This window comes from Camelus bactrianus, chromosome 1 (assembly GCF_048773025.1).
Source record: "Camelus bactrianus isolate YW-2024 breed Bactrian camel chromosome 1, ASM4877302v1, whole genome shotgun sequence".
Lineage (NCBI taxonomy): Eukaryota > Metazoa > Chordata > Mammalia > Artiodactyla > Camelidae > Camelus > Camelus bactrianus.
Window position 1 is genome coordinate 41,720,262 of NC_133539.1, and position 27,841 is coordinate 41,748,102.

Sequence of the window (27,841 nt, forward strand, 5' to 3'; positions counted from 1 at the left end):
GGGAAGTTAATGGGATAAATAAAAAATTACCACACAGCTTTGATGAATAATGGAATAGAAGAAGACACACGGTACAGAGAAAGGCATATAAGACAGGGCAGCTAGGGGGAGGTTGGAAAGCTCCTTCAAAGGCCCACCTGCTAAAAATATGCATACTCTTCCCCAAACCTGCCATGTGTACAATATTGACAATATTGACAAATTAGTTATTCATTTGGAATAATAAATTATTTCCAGAAATCCCACATACAATGTTGGCATTACTTGGAAAAACATGATTCCTTAACATTTATTATTACATTAGCATAGATTCACTTGTACTGAAAAAAAAGTAGAACAAAAGATATGTGTGTGTTTTGGTAAGAAGACACCTTAAATGTTAGTTCATGGGACACAGCCCATCAGGGATTATCTCAAAAGGGACATACATTCAGAAGGACCTAGAAAGTGGACCCACATGGTAAACATGTGACCTCAGAGTGACTACAGCTTGTCCTGACCAGACTTATTAAAAACAGGGTTATTACTTTAAAACCTATATAAACCTTTAAACCTATATAAACTCCTAGAAGAAAACATAGGTGAAACATTCTCTGACGTAAATCTTAGCAATGTTCTCCTACGGCAGTTTACCCAGGCAAAAGAAATAAAGCAAAAATAAACAAGTGGGACTTAATTCAACTTATAAACTTTTGCATAGCAAAGGAAACCATAAGTAAAACAAAACAACCACCTATGGAATGGGAGTAAATATTTGCAAATGATGCAACTGACAAAGGTTTAATTTCAAAGATATAAAAACAGCTCATACAACTTAATAAGAGAAAACAAACAACCCAATCCAAAAATGGGCAGAAGACCTAAAGAAGCAATTCTCCAGCGAAGACATAGAAATGGCCAATAGGCACATGAAAAAAGGCTCAATATCGCTAATTATCAGAGAAATGCAAATCAAAACTACAATGAAGTATCACCTCACACCAGTTAGAACGGCCATCATTCAAAAGTCCACAAATGATAAATGCTGGAGAGGCTGTGGAGAAAAGGGAACCCTCCTACATTGCTGGTGAGAATGTAGTTTGGCACAGCCATTATGCAAAACAGCATGGAGATTCTTCAAAAAACTCAAAATAGACTCACCATATGACCCAGCAATCCCACTCCTGGGCATATATCCAGAGGGAAATCTAATTATAAAAGATACATGCACCCCAGTGTTCATGGCAGCACTATTTACAATAGCCAAGACATGGAAAAAACCTAAACAACCATTGACAGATGACTAGATAAAGAAGCTATGGTATATTTATACAATGGAATGCTATTCAGCCATAAAAAAAACAATAAAATAATGCCATTTGCAGCAACATGGGTGGACCTGGAGATTGTCATTCTAAATGAAGTAAGCCAGAAAGAGAAAAAAAATACCATATGATATCATGCATATGTGGAATCTAAAAAAAAAAAACAAAAGAAAAAAAAAAAGAAAAAAGAGGACACTAATGAACTCATCTACAAAACAGAAACAGTCTCACAGACATAGTAAACAATCTTAATGGTTACCAGGGGAAAGGGGGTGGGAAGGGATAAATTTGGGAGTTCGAGATTTGTAAATTTTAACCACTATATATAACAACAGATAAAAAAACAAATTTCTTCTGTATAGCAGGGAACTATATTCAATATCTTATAATAACCTTTAATGAAAAAGAAAGTATACACTAGAAATTGTAACTGACTATACATCAACAAAAAAATTAATACAATTTTTTAAAAACAGGATTATTATTCACTGTTTCTTCTAAATCTAGGTCACTAAGCAATCAACAGGTATTTATTAGACACATTTCTCCCACTTCATGTTTTTATAATACAGTCTTTGGAATCAAATCAGGACCACCCTCCTCTTTCCTAAGACTGATTTAGGACTTTCTCAAGCCCTCCTGCTAGCAAGACATCATGCAAATATAGGAAGGAAAAAACTGAAAATTGAGGTTTCTGTGCCGATGTTTAGGTGAGTGGTTGCTCGCCTTCCTATGCAAAATTTCTTTAGACTACTGTTACACCATGGATGTGCCTTCTTGTTCTCTTTTAGACAGGTCACCAATCCCTTCTCTTGACAGCTGATACCAGCTACCCACTCCTAATCTTCCTTTAATCAGCTCTATCAGTTTTCCTTCCATCCCTGCCTTAAGCAGATGGCAGGGGGGAATGAAAGTTTCTAAGACTTTGAAAGAATAAAGTTCATGAGAGGCAAAGTAATAACTCAGCATCATTAACTGTCCACAAAATTTGCGGCAACAAATGGGCTCTGGATTTGTCTCCAATTCTCTGAGATCCTCACTACAGAGATTAATCAAAGAATGATTATCATTCCCACACCAGGCTCACACTGTGTGTATCTTTTAGTGGTAATTACACAGAACTACTCCTATGATCTACAGTGTTTTTTTCTAATTGATAAAAAAAAATGTAGGGAGGTTCTTGAAAGAGAAGTTTATTCATGATGAAAATGGATGGCACAATTATATGCATGAGGAAAAGACCCTTTTATATACATAAAGACAAAACTTTTTATTTCTAATTAGCTAGTCTTAAGAAAATTTCAAGAAAACAGTGCAGTAACCTGAATTTATCTGACCCATGCTTTATGTACAATGTCATTATAAACAAGATGAAAAAGAAAAATCCTTCAATACCCATACTCCATACTAAACATATAGTATGTATATGATCACTTCAGAATCATTACATAGTCTGAATACATAATTATATCTTTATTCTCTGATATCATGGTTACATTTTTCCTACTTATGCCCTTAATCACTAAACAAGCAATTAAATATAAGTGAAGAAAAAGACAGGATAAGGAATCATTTAAAATAGGCTGTAGCTATAAATTGTGTGGCTGAGGGGAGTGTTTTAACCTGTGTCTTATTACTGAGGGGAGTGATTTTAACAAGTGTGTCTTGTTAACCCATAGGCATAGTGTAAGGTTCTATAAAATGCATGACTCAAGCAAATTTCTAGGCAGATTCTTTACATCACCAATTACTTTCTAGTACCCTCCCACATTCCACCTTGAGCCAGGATTGTCTGTGGAACACAATGCAATTGATTTGAGGACTATGACCTTCACACCATTTTTCTGCATTCATTGCACCCTCGGGAGTAGAATGAGCTAGGATCCATGACTCACTGCAGCTGGATGGTCAATAAGAAAGACTGGCCCCACCCATCTCTACTGGGAATTGTTAGAAACGTTTTCGGGGAAAAAAAAAATGACCCATATTTTTCTTGGCTAAAATATCTCAATTTAATAAAGATAAGTTATTCCTAAATCAGTTGTTTCTTTATGGACTAGATATGTTAACTTGTTTTCCCATTTGAAAGTGAAAATTCAATTCACAGGCTGATCGACGTCAAAGTATCCTTTATTGAAAACATGGAAATGACACAGAGATACTAGGTGCCAAAAAGTCATGAGATGGAAGAAGGCAAACTTACGAAACACGCATGCAAATGAGTAACTACATCAGGTATCATATCTGAGCCAAAATGGTTTTAGAGCCTATAAAGAATATTTCTCCAATTTTCATCTTTTTTCAGAAGTAATATTAAGTCAGGGTTGTTTGACTCCGTTACACTTTTACCATGTGTTAAAAAACAGAAAGGGTTGGGGAGGGGAGCAGCCAACCCATGAACAGATACTACAGAAGAAAAAAACAAAGCGGTGGGAATAAAATCAGGTAAAACCTGCACTTGTTTTATTACATAAAGGAAATGGGACTTTGGAGCACATAAATATGAACAAATACCCTTAAAACACTGCTATGGTGCAAATGGAGTCCTACTTATCAAATAAACTCCCTTTTATCCAGAACCCATGAAAATAAGAATCATGTAGGGACATTCAGTTATAAAGGCTATATCTACAAGACTCCAAAGCACCTTACAAATCACCCCAAAAAAGTTTGAGTTCTTTATCATGCACTTTTACTGTTAACTGCGTTTAATTATTTTTAAATAAGGTGATAGTTGTATTGAATATTATACTGCTAGATTAATAAGAACATCCTAATAATCAGAACATTTCATTCCTCAATCACACAGCCCAAATGAGAGCTTAGCTTAATACTTTCAAATGACTATATGCCATTAAATTACCTTGGGAAAAGCTCCTTTGAAAAGAAGCTCTTTCAGGGTAGTTTGTCCTGTCAGACGGATAGCTCTTTTAGCTCTTTAGATGTGCCCATCAGTGGATCCTCATCGTGGAAACTTCATTCTCTGATGTTTCTCACTGTGGTTCAGTTATAACAAAGCAAGGGCCAAAGTCTTTATTCCTGAACTGAGGCCCTCAGTTCTCTCCTTGAGAGTTTAGGAATCCCCTCCTTTTCAACGATGTGGAACAGACATTCATGGAGACCCACGATTAGCTCTTGCATGAAAAGTTCATACAAATGGAAATCAGAGACAGAGACGAGTCAGAATTCTCAAACTCCCACTTCACTGCTTGGAAAACAATCCTCCTTCAGCTGAGTTTGTGCTTCTCCTAAGTGTTCCACGTGGTGACCTGCGCTTCACCCACTTCACCTCCATCTGAACTCCCCCAGCAAGCAGACGTTCAAAATGTTGCCTTCTAGGGTTAATTTATGATTAAAAAAAAAAACAACTTTTTTTCACCTAACACGAGTAGGTTTAGGGGAAAAAGTTTAGAATCTTCAACAGAAATCTTAGAAAGTTTTAGAAATATTAAATTAAACATTAAGTAGTGACAAATGTCATTAACATTTAAAATGCTTTAAAGATAATTATCAATTCCCTTTCAAATTCACCCAGTAGAAAATGTCCCAGCAGTGGCTTGTATCTATGCTGAACTTATAGAGAATCCATTATTAGGGGAGGGAATGAAAGAAATTACTGAGATAAGGGAATTACCTACCTACAAAAACACACACTCACAAGACCTGTTACCCATACATACGTTGCAAAATATCTGGATATCTTCAAGGCTTTCAGTAGCTTTACTGTGGCATGTACTCACCCCAGAGATTTAGTTTCTGGTGTCTTCATACTGAGTGAAATTGGCAGTCATCAAGTTGAGGGGAAAAAAAAGTGAACCAGGTATTTTATCTTATGGCCAACCTACCCCTGGTCAGTTACATCTGGTCACAAAGAAATCAAAATGTTTAAGACTGTTTTTGACTAACATGAAGATATCTAACATAAAACACCTGTATCAACAATAACCTATCTGCGTACACAACAAGACGGATAGTGATAATTACTGGACCCTCTCCCTGCCCGCTCCAAAGCTACCATTCAAAAAGTATTAGGAAAGAGGAAAATTTCTACTTTTTCAGTTAAAATTTATATAAGATGTGGACTTTTCCTACCTATAAAACTTTTTTAAAAATTTTAATTGCAATAAAAGTCCTGCTGTGTTTCATGTAAGCAGGAATGAACTGAGACACAGTTATTACACAAAGAAGCAATGCAAACAAACTAACCTACACCACACGGGGAAGTCAAGTGCTGCTTTTGAAATTAATACACGAGAAACTACAGAAGATCCCAGATTTGCCCAGGACACCTTTAGGTTTCAGAAACAGAGTCAGGGAACCCACTGGTTCTGACTCAGTCCACGCATCAATCAGCAAAGTATATTCTCAGCGCTGTGGTCTTGACCCGATACCCACTCCTTCCCTGTCCATGTGGTTCAATTCATCTTTACTCTAACAAAAAGCCTGTAACCTTTATGATATGTATTGTCCTTGATAGCAGGGGGAAAAAAACAGGATATTAACATAATTAACATAATAATGTGGTCTTGATTAACAGGCTCAGGAAATTTAAAATTCTGGTAGGAGCACAATGTACAGGTCTAAATCTATACTGCAGCAAAAAGGTTGCTTTTTCTTTAGCAGTTTGATTCCCCTCAAAACCTTAGTATTTAGTTAGATGAATGTTTGGCCATAAACTATATTAAAATTACTTCAAAGTCGTCTCATTCCACCTGACAATAGCAAACTTGCTACTACAGACTCAGTTACTAAGCCTACCTTCCTCCGTAATAGTCTCACCTGACCTTCCTGCGGGGAAGCCCGAGGCATCATTAGTTACTAAGAGACACCCTCAGAGGCTCAGAAGCAGACAGCAAATGCAACCCAACTCCCAGGCCTGGCTTTTTCCTTACAGAATCCTTTCTAGAATTCATACAGTTTTGAATTCCTTTAAATACAACTTCTGGTCTTTGTAGGCTTAAAACTTGTCACATCTCTTACTGCATTCTGAAATTTTAAACTAGAAAAATAAATTGTGCCCCCAGTTTAACTTTTTTTAATAGAAAACTCTTCTTCCAACAGAGTTCGGAATCCAGGCTAATTACATGACACAGGTAAAGAGTGATTCCATTTTCTCTAGGCTTCTAGTCCGTTGCAAAATAGGACTTTTGGTTAAAGCTCTTCCCTGCCATTAAAAAAAGAAGAAGAAAGAAAGAAAGAAATAGCAATTAATTGAAAAAAGCCAGAATGTACTGAAATGTATTTTTGGTGTAATATATAGCCATGCTGTGTTCCTAAAAATCACCAATATTTTCTATTTTCTTTCTTTGCAGGAAAGCTATCCTGTGCTTTGATAAGTTAAAAAAAAAAAAAAGAATCCACTCTACCAAGACCATGTAATGCTTTTACTGAATCCTAAAGTTCATTAATATTTTCTCAGGCTATTGGTAGATTAAAAACTCTGAGACTAAGTGCAAACTGAAAATTTATGGATTCTGTACCTAACATTTTTTTCAATGCCATCTTCCCTTTATGAACAACTCCCTTAAAGTTTTAGTGTCTATGTGAACATTCTTTTGTTTCACTGGGTCTTCTTGCTTAAATCTTCTTTTTTATATGGATTTTTGGGGGAATATTTTAATGCTAGATAGTTTACCCGAGGAAACTGAAGCATGGGGTCAATCTGTTCCTAATTAGGCTTTTCTGGATCCTCTCTTTGTATTTCTTAATCTAGATGAGGTGCATTTTTAAGTCAGGGAATGCAGATGGCTCTGAAGGGCTTATACAGGGTCGTAGAAAAGATAAAACCATCAGTCACGTTTTTTCTATTGGATACCACTGAAGTGGAGCCACAGGCCACCTGTGGACTAGAGATAGAGGGATGAGTGGGTATCCTGGTCTAAAAGGCAGGATCCCAGTAATACTGCTCTGAAAGCATTCAGCAAGGTTGGCAGCACCTTCCCTGGACCAAATCAGATGCTTAGATTTTTTTCAAAGGAGTCTCCACCACGCATACAGACTTAGAAAAGTACCTTCCTTAGTTTCCCTAGGTGTCAATTCGTCCCTTCCTATCAGAGGAACCATGGGTGAGGGGCTGCCTATCAGACAAAAGGGATTTGGAGCAAAGGAGCAGAGGCTCCAATCAGAACCACATGGGTTATCCTGACCCTTTATCCATTTCTTCTGTAAGTAGGCTTGAATTGCTCTGGTTTTTCTCTTCTAAAAGCCAGGTGCTGATATCTGTGCTGGGTGAGACCCGTCCATAAGGAAGGACCTTTGTGAAGGCAGCTGAGAGACAAAATATCAAAGCCAAATTATAACCCCACCCACTACACTCAATTAACATCCATGAATGGTCTCTTTACAAGATAGTTTATTTTTATAATGTATACCTGGTTATGGATTCTGAGGAACAAAGGAAAAAAAACTACAGACACTTGCCCAAAATGCATGCTGAAAAAAGCAACAGAAAAAAAATGAAAAGGAAGATGAATTTGACTGAGGAAGAGATACACTGTAATGAGATGTGTGTCATTCAAAGTATACTTAAAAGTATCCACAAAGATGGAAAAGGAAGGATATGTTAAAATATGTGACGATTTATGGCTACTCAGATGGGTGACACCTACAGAAATCAGAGAGAATATGACAGGGGGGAGGTATAGCTCAGTGGTAGAGGGCGTGCTTAGCATGCACGAGATCCTGGGTTCAATCCCCAGTACTTCCACTAAATAATAATAATAATTAAATAATTAAATAAACCTAATTACCTCCCCTCCCCCCTCAAAAAAAGAGAAAATAGGACAGAGCCCAGGAAGCCCTAGGCCAGAGCACAGAGTGTCTTAGTTTTCGATCTTCTCTGGCATTTGCTGTCATCATGATCTTATGTAGGTCCTTCCATCGCTTTGAGGGTTCCTTTCCTCATTCATAAAACATAAAAAAGAAACATTCACCTTCCAAAGGTGTGGGGAGGAATAAATGAGGTAACCTGTGAGGAAGTGTATGAACTGTAAAGAACCCAGCAAACACTGGTTATGACAGAAACCCGTGTCACGTGGACAGGAGTTACGTGTTCACGCCTGAGGCACTACTCTAAGGGAAGCCCCCTCAGAATCTGGGTGAGGGCGCTGTTTCAAACACTTACATTTGATGTTCTCTCACAAAAGCTGCAAACTCAGGATCCCTGGCATACAGTTCCAAAATTCTCATTCTTTCTTCAATTTCCTTTAAAAAAAAGAAAGAAGAGGAAAAGAGGCTTTGCAGAAGAAAAACTTCAATGGCCTTTTTAAAAAGAGTTCTAATTTTTGTAAGTAATGGTGGCCTTTGAGGCTATCCAGGGGAGAGCAATAGAAAAACAGTGGCCATTTCAGAAAAATAGAGGGTGTGGCCACTACCTGAACTGCTCTGAGTAACAGTAACACAGGTAAGGGTTTCTAAGGAGGAAAGGGAGGAGGAGGGGCTTGCTAATAAGGATAAAAGGAACCAGCAGGTGGGGAATAAGGTAGAGCTCAGAATTATATACTTGCTACATACCACATTGCCTGGGAGATGCCATAAGGTAAAAAACTAATCACAAAGTAATTTTCAGCCTTTCTTGAAGCCCATGTATGTGCATGAACACACACACACACAACATACACAGCAGCAGAGCAGTAACAGAAAATCCAAGTTTCCTACCTCCCTGGAAAGCTCACTGCTCTCATACATTTGTCTGATTTCTTCCCTGCTCAGACCACCAATCATCTCTCTGCCTGCAGAGCTGTAGAAGGGACGCAGAGGGTAGGGTCCCTCGTACTGCTCGAGTGCAGCCTCGTGACTTTCAAACACAGGGTTGTGCTTCACGCCACTTTCCACGGATGAGAGGCTGTCAGGCTGCCTGCTGGAGCCACAAGAAGAAAAGTGTGATTGACGAGCATCTTCTTTGGATGCTCAGCTACTTGGAAGACTACTTACTTGGAGCAAGATTTCTGGATACAAATGGGGTGGGAAAGGGGGGTGGGGGAAGGGTCCGTGAAAAATATCCAGATCAAGCTCAAAAATTATTTATCAGGTGTTATCATTATTGTCTCCTCAACTACATGGCAAGTGTCCTGGGGAATTATTCCATGTCTCATTCATCTTTATTTGCCCCCCAGTACCTAATACTCAATAAATACTGATGGAAAAACAGGCCTGGCAATATTTAGTAGGTCCTTAAATGAATATAGCTCCATCATTCCCAGAGGAGACAAATAAAAAAATCAATGTGTAACCACACAAAAATTCTAATAGAAATATAAATACAGGGGGAATGTGCTTCAACTAAGTTCAATTCAGGTCTACAAATATTTACTGAGCTTTGATTATGTGCCTAGGACTGTTCTAGATGCAAATGATACAAAGAATTTGTTGGAATCCCTCTCCAGCATAAGATTACAGTCAAATGCAAAGTAAGACTCAACAAAAAGTATAATAATAGAATTATGTCCTGGGTGTTCCAAGGAACCTAGGAGAGGTGCCTCCTTAGCCAAGCCGGAGGGTAAGGGAAGGTCACCCAGACCTGCAGCAGAAGCACTCTTGGACTCTAGAATCACAGAAGTGAAGTACAACCAGGGATTGTCATCACAACACAACCCCAAAGGTCCTTGCATTGCTAGTGTAGCAAGAACAAGCTTAGTGAAGCTACACTTAACTAAAAAGAGAACCAGATTCTACTTCTTGCCAAGTTCTTACCTAGATTTAAAATCTGTCTCATTACCACTGGAATGAGCCAACGGGAACATACTAACAGATTTGGTCTTCACTTCAACCCTGTCACCCTTCCAACCCCTCCCCCACCATGAAACAGGCATTCTGGCCCCACTCAATGTGTGCAGGGAGATTCCTGCATGCCTTCCTGATGGTGCTCATGCTCATTCAACTAGCTAGAAAGTTTCCCACCCACCCGCTGCAGCAAACATCTACTCTTCTGTCCAGCTAAATATCACAACCATCATTAAAACTTCTAAGACACCCTCCCCTAGACAAAAAAAAATTCACCCCTTACCTAGGCATCTTAGCATCTTATCCATGCTGTCACTTATGTTTGCTTCCAGTTTGACACCCTCTGAGGACAGGGACCATGTTTTTACTCAACTATATGCTCTCTCCCCTCCACCCAGATCCTTGTCCAGTATTTGGCACAAAGTAAGCACAAAATGAATGAACAGAAGGAACATTCTCCTTAGTTACCTGAAGGGCCCTTCCCTGTCTCTCCTAGCATATTGAGCTTGAAGAGTCCTGATGATGAAGAAGATGACCACAGAAGAAAGGAGGAGCAGTCCAGCCATGGAGGCGATGGTGATGCCTATCACCAGGGGCTCGGACACAAACTCTTCACAGTGCTCCCCGCGGTACCACCAGTTCTCACCCACCCGGCACCTGGAATGACAGGTGACCAAGTCCCAACCACAAGCACTCTGCTGACAGTAACAATTAATAGCAGAAAGAAGACACTAGTGAATTTATCTACAAAGCGGAAACAGACCCACAGACACAGAAAACAAACTTATGGTTACCGGGGAGAAGGGGGTAGGAAGGGATAAATTGGGAGTTTGAGATTTGCAGATACTAACTACTATATATAAAATAGATGTTAAAAAAAAAAACAAATTTCTTCTGTATAGCACAGGGAATTATATTCAATATCTTGTAGTAACCTATAATGAAAAAGAATATTAAAATGAATATATGAATATGTATGACTGAAACATTATGCTGCACACCAGAAATTGACACATTCTAAACTGACTATACTTCAATAAAATTAATTATTAATTAATTTAAAAAACAGCAGAATCTTCAGTGGGACTAGGGAAAGAGAGAAAAATAAATGCACACCACATGAAGCCTCAGTAAAAATGTGAGTATACAGGTTAAATGATAAGATTTAAAGCTGTGTATAGTGCCTGATATCCACCCAGGAGGTCCTCAGTGACTACCTGTAAAGTCTGAATAAAAGACTGACTAGACTTAAAGAAAGTACTTCCTTATTTATAGATAATGAAAAACAGGCCCAGGAAGGAAAATGACTGGTGTTAGGTCATACAATTAGTTAGCCACAGAGCTGCTCTGGAAGCCACGTCTCCAGACTCCTCATGTCCTTTTCACTGCATGGCAGAGATCCCCCAGGCCCCACGGCCACAGACCGGTGCAAAAACATCTTCAAGTCCCAGAGCAGCAATCACTGCTTTTCAAAATAATCTTAATTTCTTTGGAAATTGAGAGACTATTTTTCCCAGTAGTTTTCTAGCTAAACTTTATACCTTTACATGTAGAAAAGTCTGAATCATTTCCACCTATTTCCTCTATTTTGGGCATCAGTGCGAATGCTTGCCCTTTTTGACATTCACAAATTGTCCTCTCATTTATGTTTCCCCTGCTTATTCTCAGCATTCTCTCCCTTTCCAGCATGTGACTTTGGGTGTGGTTGGGAGGTTGATTTGCTCTGCTCTGTTTAAGGGGAGTAGGCAGGGAAGGCTACCTAAATCTGGTCATCTGCCTGCTGCATTTTCTTTGGTTCTATCATTAAAAAGTGGATCTTAGATACATAAAATAAACTTGCCACAACTTTAAATACTTGCTTTTCTTTATTTTTGAATACTCAGTAGGACTAAGAACAGCCCAAATCCATTAAGAACATCACCCCAAAAGAACAATAAAATTCCGTTTCAGACACAGTGTAAAGTGCTGATATGCTTGAAGCTAAGTCGAGCACCAACTGCCTTATCATCACCACTAGCAAACATAAGACCTCCGACTGCTCTCCATCCTCCCTATAGGCCACTAGACAATGTTCTTCTTACAGCTCCCTAAAAGCATAAGATAAAATAACCTATTGAACTGGGTATAGTTCGGGTCTATTAATTGACTCAGTCTTCACACGAGAACTAGATGGCACACATGTATTATCTAGATATAACCTCTATAATAAATATTGTGATTATCCTAATATCACAGGTGCAGACCCCTTTTCTTCACAGGAAGTATCTATAACCTTGTAAAGCCAAAACCTTTAACTACAACATACCTACAAATGGCCCCATGTCCAGGCATAATGTCACACTTCCCATCATTCAAGCAGAAGTTAGGCTGTAGATCACAGAGACTCTGACAGGGCAGTTCTTCCACACTCAGGTACCCAGGGTAGCATCTGCACTCTGCTTCTCCACTCCAGGGGTTGACCAAACACTCGGAAAATTCATTGCAGGCTTGAAACTTGCAAGGGTTGGCTTGATCACCTAAAACAACAAACGAACAGGAGAATGATACAACAAAAAGCAAAATACAAAAACTGGGGTACATGAAGCCCCTCTACGAAGGCTCTCCCATCCAAAGTACCATGGGACAACCCCCTTCATGAATCATTGAAATACATCACTACCCATACCACAATAAAATTTCTGACTCATCCTTCATTGATGAGCTTTTATCAAATTTCTCTGAAACCTAGAGGCAAATCATAAAACCCAGTGTCCTAGGTGAGCCTCTACCTGTTTTATGTAGGGAACATGTAGAAGCTTTAAAATCCACGTAATTGTAGATCTAAATTAAACAGTTTTCATGTACCATTCATTTCTACCAACCCTTTCCTTCTATAGTCCTCCTCCACTCTGCACATGATGCTGCATGCCCTACCCGCCATGGGGAACATGAAATGGGGCGACAGAATCCAGAGAACTGGTGGAAGCTTCGGGGATGGATATAGCCCAGTAAGAGCAGCCTAAGAACTCTCAAGATTTGTGAAAGCCAATGTTAGAAAAATAAATCAGCCCTGTACCTCCTCAGGCTATTCTCAGCAATATTTTGGACTCAGTAATATCAATTTTCATTGATAGGATGAGAGAAAATGACATAGCACAGGGAACTATATTCAATTTCTTATAATAAGCTGTAATGGAAAAGAATAATATATATATGGACATAACTGAATCGCGTTTGCTATACACATGAAACTAACATTGTAAGTCAACTACACTTCAATAAAAATAAGAATTAAAAAATCAAAGGCTTAAAAAGAAAAAAATTAATTGGGACAAAAACTAGTCAAAAATGATGTAAGACATTGACCATGGATAGGTCTTCCGTCCTACCATGGTTCCACTGTTAGTTCTCCACTGGTGAATGGCAAACTGTGAACTACAAACAGGCAAATGGCGAAATAAATACCACAGAGGAAATAAGTGTAAATGACCCATAAACTCATTTATATGGAAGAGCATAAGGTTTATTTAGAAGACTAAGAGGAGGTTAAAAAACAAGGAGCAGAGCCCCTCAGTGTCCAGATAAATTAATCCTGCTTTCAGAATCAGTGATTTCCTTGCCACTCTGGAGAGTAAAGACATTTTGCAAAATCTGTAGCCTCAGAGTATAGAGGATCTCTACAGCTGGTCTTTCTTGGCCCTGTGCAGGAATGGGGGGTGTCCTGGGGTGAATAGTGTCTTCCCAAAATTCATGTCCAACCGGAACCTCAGAACATGATCTTATTTGGAAATAGGATCTTTGTAAATGTAATCAAGTCGAGGTCATACTGGATTAGGTTGGGCCCATAGTCCAATATTTGATGTCCTTATGAGAAGAGGGAAATTCGGATACAGAGGCATAGACACATAGGAAAGAAGACCACATAAAGACAGAAGCAGAGACCACAGTGATGCATCTATAAGCAAAGGAATGTCAAGGATTACTGGCGAACTCCAGAAGCTAGGACAAGGCAAGGAAGGATTCTTGAGATTTTCCAGGGAGCATGGCCCTGCCAACACCTTGATTTGGATTCCTGGCCTCCAAAACAATGTGAGAATAAATTTCTGTTGTTACAAACCACCCAGTTTGTGGTCCTTTGTTATGGCAGCCCTAGCAAACTAATATAAGGGACCAATAATAAGATGCTTGTATAAGAAGAGCATACAGATGTGCTGACAGATGGCAGTTCTACAGAAGAACTACACAGCAGGATTCCACTGTGTATTTCCTAAGTCTTTATATCTTGATCCTCATATTCATTTTGTGACTCTGTAATCAGAAAACAATCCAATCCTGGCCTAGCAGTGAAGGATAGAAATGTATATAGGGGGTGGGAAGGATGGTCTTGCATGGTCCCCCTTTGTTGATGGACGTTCAAGAATTTCTGAGACACTACATGTGGAAACAAATTAGGCAAGAGCCAAGTCAATCTTATCTTTAGCCAATCTTGAGATAAAATAATATTTTATTCTGAAGACTTTTAACTAAAAATATACATGTAGTAGGAAAATTCTATTTAAAAATTCTAAAACTTTGTGATCATTCTGTGGGTGTGGGTGAGTGTCTGGGGAAAGGGAAATAGAATCTATAATAGGCAAAAAAAGATAAATGCTACTCCCTTTTGCTTCCAGACCAAAGAAGAGACCAAGGCCAATATTTTAATCATGTAAATAAAAGACTGTTGTTTTAAAGTCTCTTTCCAGTCCTTTGTGCAGGTTAAAGGTGGAGGCCCAGAACAGAGAGTCCTCTGTTTGGAAGAGTACCTTCATGACTTTATAGGAAAACAAAGGTAGACTTGGCGTTAAGCTTGGGATAGGAGACAGGGATCTAACCTATAGAATGAATTACATTCTGGTTTTCCAGGGGCAGGCTAAGAGAGGGAGTGATGGGCCCGGGAAAATGAGAGCGGAGGAAATAGGAAGAGGGTCTGGAGAGACAGCCAGAATAGCCAGAGTAGCATGGTCGCTAGCTTTCTCCTGGAGAAAAAGTTGGCCATTAAACAAACACTTTTGAAAGGGTGGCTGAAAAATTTTTGGATATTTACCCCCTAACAGTACCATTTTAAAGCCATCTGCTGTTCTATAATAAAAACTCCTCCATCATGCTCATATTACCAGCAAATGTCTGATAGAATCAACTGCCCTGTACTAGAGGTGCTTTGGGAAAATAAAAAATGGGACTGTGACCTGTGTAGGATTAACATAAAGAACAATCACAAGGGTGAGGACAAATGCGAGATTGGAAATTCAGCTGCAGGAGCTCAGAGCTGGAGATGATTAAGAGATAGTTAAGTTCCCTGATAATTCCTACAGATACTAGGGGTCAGAGGGCCATGGATCTAGGTTTTACACTGCAAATGGGAGAGACAAATGCCAGTTCACTTGAATGTTAAGGAAAAAATTGATCCTATAAACCTGGATGACTTGGCATCCATGTGAGTTACATGCGAAATTGAGGTAAACACATTTATTCACGTAATTCCCTTTAAAAAGAAGTGGACTGACTTTTGCAAAAGTTTTATAAATCTTCACTGCTTGCATTTCCATGGCTAGTCAAATGCTTTTATATACGTTATTTGTTTAATCCTTAGAACAGCCCCATGAAATACATATGCCAGGTCATTCTATTCCCATTTAATATATGAGGGAGTAAGGCTCAGAGATAAAACAGCTCATCCAGGATCACACAAATGATAAATGGCAGAGCAGAGGCATGAAACCAGGTCTTCCAAATTATAATTAATTCCTTCTTCCGCTGCACCACATGGCAAAGAATACGCAAACATCCTTAAAGAACTCAAGTGGCAAGAGATCTGGATGTTGGGGGATTAGCTAAATCATTTTCTTCACTTTCAACGAATAATGGTCCTTCAAGGATTTCAAAGGAAAGAATGTTTGCTTCTTTCCCAGTTAAAGAATAGGGCTGTCTTCCAAACCAGTCTGAGAGTAAAAGGCACTGGAGAAATACAAATCCAGACATTCTACCTTACTCCTATTAAAAACCACTGTCTTCTGGTATGTAGAAGGTAAAAAAGAACAGTCTGAGTATCCAACAGTATTCTCTGCATCCAAGTCTTCCAAATAAAAACAACAGTTTGTTTCATTCAGTCACAGTATTTCTGAGTGCCTTCTGTATGCAAGACACTACGCTAGGTTTTGGCTACAAAGTGGTTAATAAAAACAGACACAGTCTCAGTCCTTGTGGACAGTGCAACTGGGGGAAATAGCTATGAAGCAACTACGTGCATAAATTAGCATTATCCTAATAGTTATAAACATTACAGAGGGAAAAGAACCAATCTTGACTATGGATGAGTCAGTGAACGTCTTGAGGAAGAGACATTTGAACTGAGGCATGAAGGATAAGCGAAAGTCAGCCAGGAGGAAAAAGAGTTTCAGGCAAAGAAGACAGTACGTGCAAAGGCTTTACGTGGGTTTAGTTGGAAGCTAGGGAGATACGGAAAACAAGAGGTCGCTCTTAGACATCTTAAGCTTGATATGCACAGGACATCTCCAAGTTGAGATCATCAAGTACATAGGAAGATACTGATTCTGGAGCTCAGAAGGTAAGTCTGATCTGCACATAAAAATGTAGAGAGTTACTGACATTTACATTTGACTTACAATAATGGAAATAGATAAAAACAACTTAGGAAAATAACACAGAAAGGAAGAGAGCCCAAATCAACTGGCTTGGCCACACAGAGATGTAGCAACAACAGATCCTGTGGATAAGTAAAAGAGAGCCAGGTAGAGCAGGTGAAAAAGGAATGGAAAGTAAACAAGAAAAAGAAACAAGTAACAACCCATTTGAAAAGAGAATGATATTGATGTCCTTGGTAGAGTTATTTCACTAATTATCAAGATGTGGAAAATTTTCCTGACATGGTACTCTTTTACCTGTAAGTATTAAATTCACCTTGACTCAGTGTAGAAGAAAATACACAAGAATAATAACTAGATTCCACTAAGAAACCACCAGTATTCAATTTTCAATATCACCGATATTCAATATCATTACCTGATTCCACATCAAGGGAGTACTTGTCAATAGCCAAGTTCATGGTTTGGTAGGCAGTGGTGCAAAAGTCTTCCAGAATCACGTATACAGCATTGGTGACATTGGGAAGGGCAAACTTGGCGAACTTCATTCGGCTGTTTACCACAATACTACCATTTCGGAAGTTCAGGATTTCTAAATTCTGGAACCCAGTGAGATTTGACTGGAGATAGGGAACCAGCTACAAGACATGAAAAGTGGTCAGTTTATTGACAAGGTTTTGCATTTTTTTCAATACCTACCATAAACAAATAAACAAGGATGAACCCCTCTACTTTTCTAAATTGTATTCTATATATATTATTTAAATTGTTCACCCAGAAAACTATGGATGGTGAGTTGTTTGAGAGTCATCAGATTTTCAATGCCATTTAGGAACCCCACGGAAATTCTGGACAGTTTTAGACACCAGTGAGTTTATTCTCTCTGTTTTACCTAAGGGTTGCAACAGTGCAGGCATTATAGGCGTTATATTGTGAGATCCACAAAACATAGGTTTCACAATAAAATGTGAAAAGAAATCTTAAACTTGTTTCAGTCCCAGAAATCACAGAATACAATCTCCAGTATCTAAATTGTCACATCACCCTCATGCCACATTTGTGTTTTCCATTTCTTGTATCCACCTGTCTTATTGTTTTGCTACCAACCCTTAGCTATTACACTATTCATACGATGATAGGAAATGAAAATCCACAGCAGACCACACTCCCCTTGACTCAGATCTTACATGCTGAGGGAAAGAGGAGTGGTTCATACACAATTATTCACTAATGCCCATGTCTCACTTCTTATGCTTACCAGTTCTAAGAACCTTTGCTCCAGCGCTTTATACTCCAAAGAGTTTTTATTAAACAGATCTTCTGAGAACATCATGTTAGTCACTCTGAGGCTGAAGAATACCACCAAAGGTCCTGTGGTTTGGGTATAAATCAAGTCATCGCTTTTTGTGGCCTGAGCCACAATAGCCGACTCTGTGGAGTGAATATCTGCAGACATTTCCACATAACTACCAACCTTGCCATTTTCCTCTGGGATTAGCTCAGGCTGATAGTAATCTGTGCCTATCTGGTCCAGTTCCAGTGAAATATCCTGTACGCCCATAATTACTTCATCCTCCAGCAGGGTGGAGCTTGTGGTTGGAGGCAATCTGGTAGATTGTGTCATAGAAGCTTTCAACCAGAGCTTGTCAGTACTCTGCAGCGTACTTGCCAGTGTGTCTCTGGACAATTTCCCTAGGGAAGAAGTTCTTGCCCAGACTACATCTGATTCTGGCAATATGGTCCACAAAGGTTGCACATCTGGCTTCACTGCTGAAGTTTTGCTGTCAAACCAGTCCTGGCTGGATGACTCTGTACTTTGTTCCATGTCCTCCTTTAGAACAGGTTCTACCTGATCTGGTTTATCAGGAGAAGCAGAGATTGCTATAGATGTCAGCAGAGGAGGTGATTTGGTAACTGAGTAATAATCAATGTCAGGTACCTCTGATGTGTGCTTGGATAGAATTAGAGATGCAGATTGAGTTGTGATCTCTGCAAAGATGGGCACAGTAGGTCCACCAAGGGGCTCTTCCTCTGCAAAGTTTGTGGATCTATCAAAATACCCATATTTTGAATGCTCAATATTTTGATCTGTGGCATCTTTTTTGTCATCTATAACTAGTTTCTCACCTACATCCTCAGTTGACAAAAGTGAATCCTCTGAATCTTCAACTTCAAGCCATGACTCAGACAATGATTCCGTGCTCTTCTCTAATGAAGTCTCACTCCATGGCCAAGTAATCAGACTCACCTTTTGCCCAGACCCTGAACCTAAACCACTCTCAAATATGAACTCTTTTTCCATAGGTATGTGTGGCACCCAAGAGCTCATTTCTAATTGGCCTTTGACTTTGGAGGTCAAAGACTCCAAGCCAAAAGGCGTAGTTATTTCTTTAGCAAGAAGATCTAATGTGACAGAGGAGACTGGATATGGTGAGGGTGTCAAAGACACCCCAGAGTCTTCCATGGATGGTATTGTTTCTTGTGGCACTGAATGAGTGAATGAACTTGAAGGCAATGGATCAATAGAAAGAAAATCTTCTGATCCTTCAACTTTAGTTAATCCTAAAAATAGAGTTTTCCATTAATTAATTCACAAAGATGCCAAAATACATTCCAAGTCTTACTAATGAAACCAACCACCTGTTTTTTCCCACTAGATTACAAAGGACAGTTGCCAACTTTTGCTTTGCTATATCCAGTAAACAACAAGAAGGCATGATTATATTTTTGTGATGTGGTACAATCATTCATGATTATAACTCCCTTCCCTGAGGATAACAAGACATCAGGCTTTGAAATAATTAATCTTCAACACGATTTTTTTTTTATTCCATGAAAATCAAGAAATGCTGGTAGCCATATTGACACAAAGACTGAATCTAGTAAAAACCCAGGAAGAAAATTCCCTAGGAAATTTTGTTGGTCTCTGAATTCTCATTTCTTGCTGTTTATTGTCCATCATCCTTCAGGTTCACCCAATGTTCAAACTCCTGGACTCACTATTTATATCTTTGTTCATCTTCCTCTTTCACGTGTATACTCCATCCCTGAGTCACATTGATTGTCCCTTTCCTCCATATCAACTAAATCATCTGCTTGACTTCCGTAATCTCTGCTGTAGCTGCTCTAGTTTAGATTCTTCCCTTCTCAAGCCTAATGCCAGCGAAAAATCTCTATGTACTTGCCCCCAGTTAATCCTATTAAAAGATAATGGAATAATCTTCTTTGAGGCTGTTTGTTTACCACTCAAATATTCAAGTAAGTAAAGCAGTTCTTAAATAGTAATATAATTAAGTGGTACATTCTTTAATAGGACCTTCAAAATATCTATCTGATGAAATCACTTCAGCCCACAAGTTCATTTCTTATTATTTACCTATTTGGACTCTCCGTTCCAACCAAGTAAAGCTGACTGTTCCCTTTCTCACACAACATTCCCAAGGCGTGTCCTCCTAATGAATGTTATCATGCTTTCTAACTGACTCCAGTCTCCTGCTCTCTTCAAAACTCTTCTCATCTGATACAATAAGGAAGTATGAAAAGTGATTAAAATTCTTTACCATCTTCTAATGGGTGAAATCCGGAAGTCCTTTCTTCAGAACCCATCGGCAAGCCAGTGTGAAGCACTGCTGGGGTGACAGAATGAAGAGTCAAGCTGCTAACGTCTAAAACCTCTGGGGAAGAACTGAGGCTCACCTTCGAGGGAAAGGCTAATTTGGGTGTAGACACTAAATCACCCAAAGGGCTTTCTGACCAGAGTTCCCTGCCAGTGGCTGAGGGAGGACCAGAGCTGAAATCAAGTGGTGAAATACTGCTCGTGGTGGATTCATCTGCTGAGGGCCATTCAGCTTGAGGGGTATTTTCCTGGAGGGGCAAAAAGAGGCTGAATCATATCACAGATAAAAGAAACACATAAAAATAATTTCAAACACCACCTATCTATCTACATTCCCAGATTTTCTAGGGACAAAAGGCAATGTAATATTGGGGAAGGAGAGGGAGATAGGGCTCTAGAACCAAACAGATCTAGAATTAAATCCCAATTCAACCACTTACTAGTTGGAAAATCTAGAGAAAAATCATGTATCTCTTGAATCTTACCTGGAAAGTAAGAATAGATGAGATAACATATTCAAAAGACCAAAAAAAAAAAAAAAGTGAGTTTATGGGAGAAGATGCTGTTTCTCTTGCTTTAGATAGTTCTCTTCCCTCTATCTTATTAGCTTAAATACTTCAAACACACAGAAGTTACTAATATCTATTATTTGTTGTCAAGGACCTAAGCACATTGCCCACAACAGGAAGAACAATTCGTGATTGTATTCATCATTCTGAAAGATAATGATTTGATCAAGGTCTTTTATTTTGATAAGAAATGGCACCACATCAAAATGTGGTCTCATTACCTCAAACAAATAGCAACATCTGTGAATTGTATCACACTTACAAAATACAATTTTCTTTTTCCAGTGACTTTTTAATAACATAGTACTAGTCATATCTTAAAATGTAGCTTCAGGAATAGAAAAGTAGACAGAAACACTATCCTTGAACATGCTAATTCTTTAATCCTACAATGAGATTAGTCTGTGTTAAAAAGTTTAGTGATGACGTTAATAGGTAAAACTGGCCATGACATGGACAGGAGTTTATATATTCCAATCTATGTTGAATAACAAAAAATAAGAAGTGTCATATGCAAAGAAGGAATTCATAAAATATTTCTAAAAACTGAAAAAGGGAAATACGAAAGAGCAATCATTCTCTAATCTAAGTAGCATTAAAATCACATGCAAGCTTTTTAACAACACCAATGCCCGGGCCCCACACCCCAGAGATTCTAACTTAACTGGTCTGAGGGTGGAACCTAGATATGGTACTTACAAAAACTCCTCAGTAGAGGATACATTCTAATCTAGAAAATAAAGAGGGAAATGATGAAAAGTGGATAGTACAATACTAGTAAATATTTTTGGTAATGTGGCTTTGGTCAAAAAAAGGAATGGAAGTAAAACACATCTGAGCACCCCCACACACACCTCTTCCACCCCACAGTTAGCTCCTTGTGCACACTCCCTTTGGCAAAGACAGGGAACTTTGACAGACAATTAGTGAGCAGGCACAGAAAGCTGGCCTGAATCTATAGGCCAGAGAGAGACTACAACTTGAGCTTCTGTATTGTCCTTGGAATAGCCAAAAGATAGCTGTCTGGTGCATTGCAGGATCAAGAGAAGGCATATAAGCTTAGGACTTTGCCACTTGAGGCAGCAAGAAGTGTGAAAAACGTGTGTCAAGAGGAGGCTGAGAAAAACTCAGAATCCCAGCAGGGCTGATGGAAGATATTTCTCTCCTAAAGTCAGTCAGTAAAGATTGGAGGAAATGACTTCTACTTCAAATGTGAATACAACAAAAGACTTTAAGGAACATGAAATGTCAAAGAACATGATATCATCAAAGGATCACAATAATCTTCCAGTAACTGACCCCAAAGACATGAAGGTCTACAATTTACCTGGCAAAGTCAAAATAGCTGTTTTAAGGAAGATCAATGAGCTACAATAAAAAACCAGAAAGACAGTTCAATGAAATCAGAAATCAAAACATAAACAAAATAAGAAATTTAACAAAGAGATAGAAATCACACACATACACACACAGAAAGAGCCAAACAAAAATCCTGGAGCTGAAGAATACAATAAATGAAATGGAGAATGCAAAAGAGAGCATAAACAATGGGATATATCGAGCAGAAGAAAGAATCTGTGAAGTAGAAGACAGGACTGCTGACAGTTGTCTGGTCAGAAGAGAATAAAAAAGAATGAAGAAAGCATGAACTATGGGATACCATCAAAAGAAACAATCTGTGAATCAGTGGTGTTCCAGAAGGAGAAGAGAAGGAGGAGGGAGTAGAAAGCTAATTTAAAGAAATAATGGCTGAGAACTTTCCAAATCTGAAGAGAGAGATTTAGCTTTGGGGCTTTTTTTTTTTTTTTTTAATTTTGTTTTGTTTTTCTTCCTTGGTTAAGTTTATTCCTAGGTTTAGGGAGAGATTTGACCATCCAAGTTCACAAAGCTCATTGGACCCCAAGCAAATTCAACTTCAAAAGATCTTCTCCAAGACATATTATAATAAAACTGTCAAAATTAAATACAAAGAGAGAATCTTAAAAGCACCAAGAGAAAAGAAGTTTGTAACTTACATCAAGGGAACCCACATCATGCTATCAGTGGATTTCTCAGCAGGAACCTAACAGGCCAGGAGAGAGAGGGATGATAGATTCAAAGTGCTGAAAGAAAAAAACCTGCCAACCAAGAATACTTTATCCAGCAAAGCTGTCCTTCAGAAATGAAGGCAAGATAAAAATCTTCTCTGACAAAATCTGAGGTATTTCATCACCACTAGACCAGCCTTACAAGAAATATTAAAAGTTCTTCAAACCAAAATGAAAGGACACTAATTTGTACCATGAAAACATATGAAAATATGTAACACACTGCTAAAGGTAAGTATATATTCAAATACTATAATATTATGTGTAATATTGTGTGTTAACCACTTAATTCTAGTAAAAAGGTTAAAACAAAAGTATTAAAAATAACTATAGCCACAATAATTTGTTAATGAACATACAATAAAAAAGAGGTCAATTGTGACATCAAAAACATAAAAGAGGAGTAAAAGGGTAAACTTTTCATTTGCCATCAAAGTTATGTAGTGAGCATAAAATAGACTGTTACGTGTATAATACATGTAAGTCTGATGGTAGCCACAAAGACAAAACCTACAGTAGATACACAAAAGGTAAAGAGAAGGGAAGCAAGTAGAGCTCCAAGACTGAATCACGAAGCAACAGAAAAGCTAAACAGACCTCAGTAATCAGAAACCTCCCTACAATGAAAAGCCATGACCAGAAGGTTTTACTGATGAATTCTTCCAAACATTTGAGGAAGAATTAATGCTAATCTTTCTCAAACTCTGCCAAGAAACTGAAGAGGAGGGAACACTCTCAACTTAATTTAAGAGGCCAGCATTACCTAATACCAACAGCGGACAAGTATACTACAAGAAAACTATAGATATCCCTGATGAAAATACATACAAAATTTTCCAACAAAATATTAGCAAACTGAATTTAACAGCACATTAGAAGGATTATATACCATGATCAAATGGGATTTATCTCTGCAAGGATAGTTCAACATAAACAAATCAATAAATGTGATGCACCATATCAAAAGAATGAAGGGTAAAAACTATGCAATCATCTCAATAGATGCAGAAGCATTTGACAAAATACAATACCCTTTCATGATAAAAAAAAAAAAAACTCTTAACAAACTGGATATAGAGGGAATGTACCTCAATAAAACAAAGGTCAGATATGACAAGTCCATAGCTAACCTCATACTCAACAGTGAAGAGTTAAAAACTTTTCCTCTATGATCAGGAACAAGAACAGGGTGCCTGCTCTTACCACTCCTATTCAGCATAGTACTAAAAGTCCTGGTCAGAGCAGTTAGGCAAGAAAAGGAAACAAAAGGCACCAAAATGGGAAAAGAAGAAGTAAAGTTGTCACTATTTGTAGACGACATAATCTTATATATAAAAAACTCAAAAGACTGGAACAAAAAAAATATTGTAACTAATCTAAAACAAGTTCAGTAAAGCTGCAGGATACAAAATCAATATACAAAAGTCAGTTGTGTTTCTATACACTAATAGCAAACTATCTGAAAGAGAAATTATAAAAACAATCCCATTTACAAGTTCAACAAAAAGAGTAATATACCTAGGAATAAATTTAACCAAGGAGGTAAAAACTCTATTCACTGAAAACTATAACAGTGATGAAAGAAATAAAAAGAGATACAAATAAATGGAAAGATATTCCATGCTCAAGGATTGCAAGAATTAATATTGTTAAAATGTCAAAAGCAATCTATAGATTCAATGAAATCCCTATCAACATTCCATTGGCATTTCTCACAGAAACAGAATAAACAATACTAAAATCTGTATGGATCCACAAAAGACCCCAAATAGCCAAAGCAATCCTGAGACAGAAGAACAAAACTAGAGGCATCACACTTTCTGATTTCCAACTATATTACAAATTGACAGTAAATAAATCAGTACTGGCATAAAAATAGACACATAGACAAATGGAACAGAATCCAGAGCCTAGAAATACACTCTAGCAGATATAGTCAACTAATATTTGACAAGGGAGCCAAGACTCAATGGGGAAAGAATAGTGTCTTCAATAAATGGCACTGGGAAAATTGGACAGCTACAGGAAAAAAAAAAGAAAGAAAGAAAGAAAGAAAGAAACTGGACCTCTACCTCTGCTATACATAAAAATCAACTCAAAATGAATTAAAGACCTAAACCCAAGATCTTATGTAGGAAAAAACACAGAGAAAAAGCTCCCTGACATTGGTCTTAAAATGTTTTTTTGGAAATGACACCAAAAGCACAAGCAACAAAAACAAAAATCAATGAGTGAGACTACATCAAACTAAAAAAGGTTTGCCTAGCAAAAGAAAACAATTAACAAAATGAAACCTATGTAATAGGAAAAAATATTTATAAATCATATATTTGATAAGGGGTTAACAGCCAAAATATATCAGGTACTCACACAACTCAGCAGCAAAAACAAAACAACCAAAGACATTTAAAAATGGGCAAAGAACCTGAATAAACATTTTTCCAAAGAAGATTTCAAATTGCCAATAGATACATGAAAAGATGCCCAACATCACCAGGGAAATGCAAATCAAAACCACAATAAAGTTCCACCTAACATCTGTTAGAATGGCTATTCTCAAAAAGACAAGAGAAAAGTGTTGGTAATGGTGTGGGGAAAAGAGAACCCATGTGCCCTGTTGATGGGAATGTAAATAGTTATAGCCATTGTAGAAAACAGTACTGAGGTTCCTCAAAAAATTAAAAATAGAATTACCACAGAGGGGAGGCTATAGCTTAGTGGAAGAGCACATGATTAGCATGCACGAGGTCATGGGTTTGATCCCTAGTATCTCCATTAAATAAATAATAATAATAAATAAACCTAACTACCTCCCTTTATAAAAATGGAATTAACACATGATCCAGCAATCCCAGTTCTGGATATATGGATAGAGGAAATTAAATCAGTAAGTGAAACAGATACTTGCACTTTCATGTTCACAGCAGCATTATTCACAATAGCCATGATATGGAAATAACCTAAGTGTCCATCAACAGATGAATGGCTAAAGAAGATGTGCTATGTACACACAATGGGATATTATTCAGCCATGAAAAAGAAATCCTGCCCTTTGTGACAATGTGGATGGACCTTGAGGGCATAACGCTAAAGTGCAATAAAGCAGAAGAAAAAGACAAAAACTGCATGATATCACTTATATGTAGAATGTGAAAAAGCCAAACTCATAAAAAAAAAATCGCAGAATGGGGTTTTCCAGGGGCTGGGGTTGGGGAGATGGAGAGATGTCAGTCAAAGGGTACAAACTTGCAGTTACAAGCTGAATAAGTTCTGGGTATCTGATGTACAACATGGTAACTATAGTTTACTGTGTTACATACTTGAAAGCTGCCTGAAGAGTTTATCTTAAATGTTCTTATCACCCCCCGCCCCCAAAAAAGGTAATTATGTGAAGTGATGGAGGTATTAACTAACTGTACTGTGATAAGTATTTCACAATATATAAGTGTATCAAATCATCATATTGTACACCTTAAATTTATACAACACTGTATGTCAATTATATCTCAGTAAAGCTGGGAGGAATAAAAAGAATGAACCAGATGGAGAGAGCAAGAGTTCAATTCCACATAAATGAAAAGACAATAAATTGAAGTCAAGAATGTAGAAGTAAAAAAAAAAAAAATTAAGTAAAAATACCAGCTTTTGTTTTGCCAAAGGCTTGGGTGATTTATAAGGCCATCTTTAGGTTTATAAAAATCTTATCTTAGGAAGCAGGGCTGAGCATACACGTATGTGTGAACATAACAAACAAATCAAATTTTATAACTAGAAAGGCTCTTAAGAATATTTAGTCCAACCTTGCCTATTAAAGATAAAGAACTGAGGTTCATGGAACCATCCCAGTGCTCTGTCCACTATACCAGACTACTCATTGAAGGAGATATACAAGTGTATATACCCACATGGCAAAAGGATTCCCAGAGGAGAAACTGGAGCTGGCCGACTTGGCAGCCTATTCTCATTCAGGTTAGCGTATGTGCGCAGATCTAAAAGACCCAGCTGAACACAAAGGAGAGAGAGGAGGCGGGACCATTTTCTATTCTTTAAATGTCTGCTATGTTGAATATGAAGGCTGTCTGTATGTAAGGAAAAGTTTCTTCCTGTCTCATTTTTTTCTATTATCTAAAACTACATATATACATTCAGTGAAAAGTAAGAAGGCCATCTGCTCGACACCAAGTACTGTTCCTCAGAATAGCAGTTATGATGATGACAGGTCATACCATACCAGGGAATTCACTTGTTTTTCTCTTACTTATTTAAAACCACTTCTAGAGATGTGTTAGAGTCACTTGTGCTTCCAGTTGAGTCAGATATATTTGCATCCTTGTAAATTCTAAGTGCGCATTTTTTCAGACTTCCAGGAGAGATGGCTTAAGCCCTTTGACATACACTTAAGAAACTGAGTTTTACCAGACAGATCCTATGACCAGACACACATCAGAAAGCAGCTGAATCCTCAATGAAAAAGAAATCCTCAAGAAATAAATGACTTCAATATATCTATAAGCTGAATTCCTTTTCATTACATAAAAATTAAAACAAAACATTCTATCCTTAATAAGTCAAGTCACAAGTAAGCAACATAAAATGTGCAAGTAAACAACATCAATTTTTAAATGAAGGAAGACCAAATCTTCCAAACAAGTACCCCCTAAAACAATGGCACAGCAATGAAGCTTTCTCATATATCTTAAAAGGTGAACACATCCATGCCAGGAATAACACTTCATTTATTTTTATATGAATAGATGTTCCCATGGTAACAAATTCAACTTATGAATTCTTCTTTTAGTTCAATGTAGTATATTAACAGGTTTAATATTACCTTGGCCAGTTTCACTTCTGCTAATGCCAACTGAAAAGCTTACTAGTGCTATAGGAAGCTTACTGTGCAACAAGTGATTTTCCAAATCAGGAT

The 27,841-nt window shown here is 37.9% G+C and overlaps 1 protein-coding gene across 4 annotated transcripts in view; it reads right to left on the reverse strand.

Moving 5' to 3' along the window:
• Positions 1 to 3,418: 3,418 nt before the first annotated feature.
• IMPG2 (interphotoreceptor matrix proteoglycan 2) overlaps positions 3,419 to 27,841 on the reverse strand; it is a 66,335-nt gene continuing 41,912 nt past the window's right edge. For 2 of the 4 annotated variants that reach the window (XM_045503923.2, XM_074362390.1), the window contains exons 12-19: positions 20,206 to 20,509; positions 17,904 to 19,207; positions 17,064 to 17,283; positions 12,331 to 12,541; positions 10,494 to 10,682; positions 8,961 to 9,162; positions 8,428 to 8,507; positions 3,419 to 6,468 (exon numbers count right to left, since the gene is read on the reverse strand). In XM_045503923.2, coding sequence (XP_045359879.2) covers positions 6,456 to 6,468; positions 8,428 to 8,507; positions 8,961 to 9,162; positions 10,494 to 10,682; positions 12,331 to 12,541; positions 17,064 to 17,283; positions 17,904 to 19,207; positions 20,206 to 20,509 — 2,523 coding nt within the window. In that variant the 3' untranslated portion in view covers positions 3,419 to 6,455. Of the gene's footprint in view, positions 9,163 to 10,493; positions 10,683 to 12,330; positions 12,542 to 17,063; positions 17,284 to 17,903; positions 19,208 to 20,205; positions 20,510 to 27,841 lie in introns of all 4 variants that reach the window. The other 2 variants (XM_074362395.1, XM_074362404.1) reach the window with 2 other exon arrangements.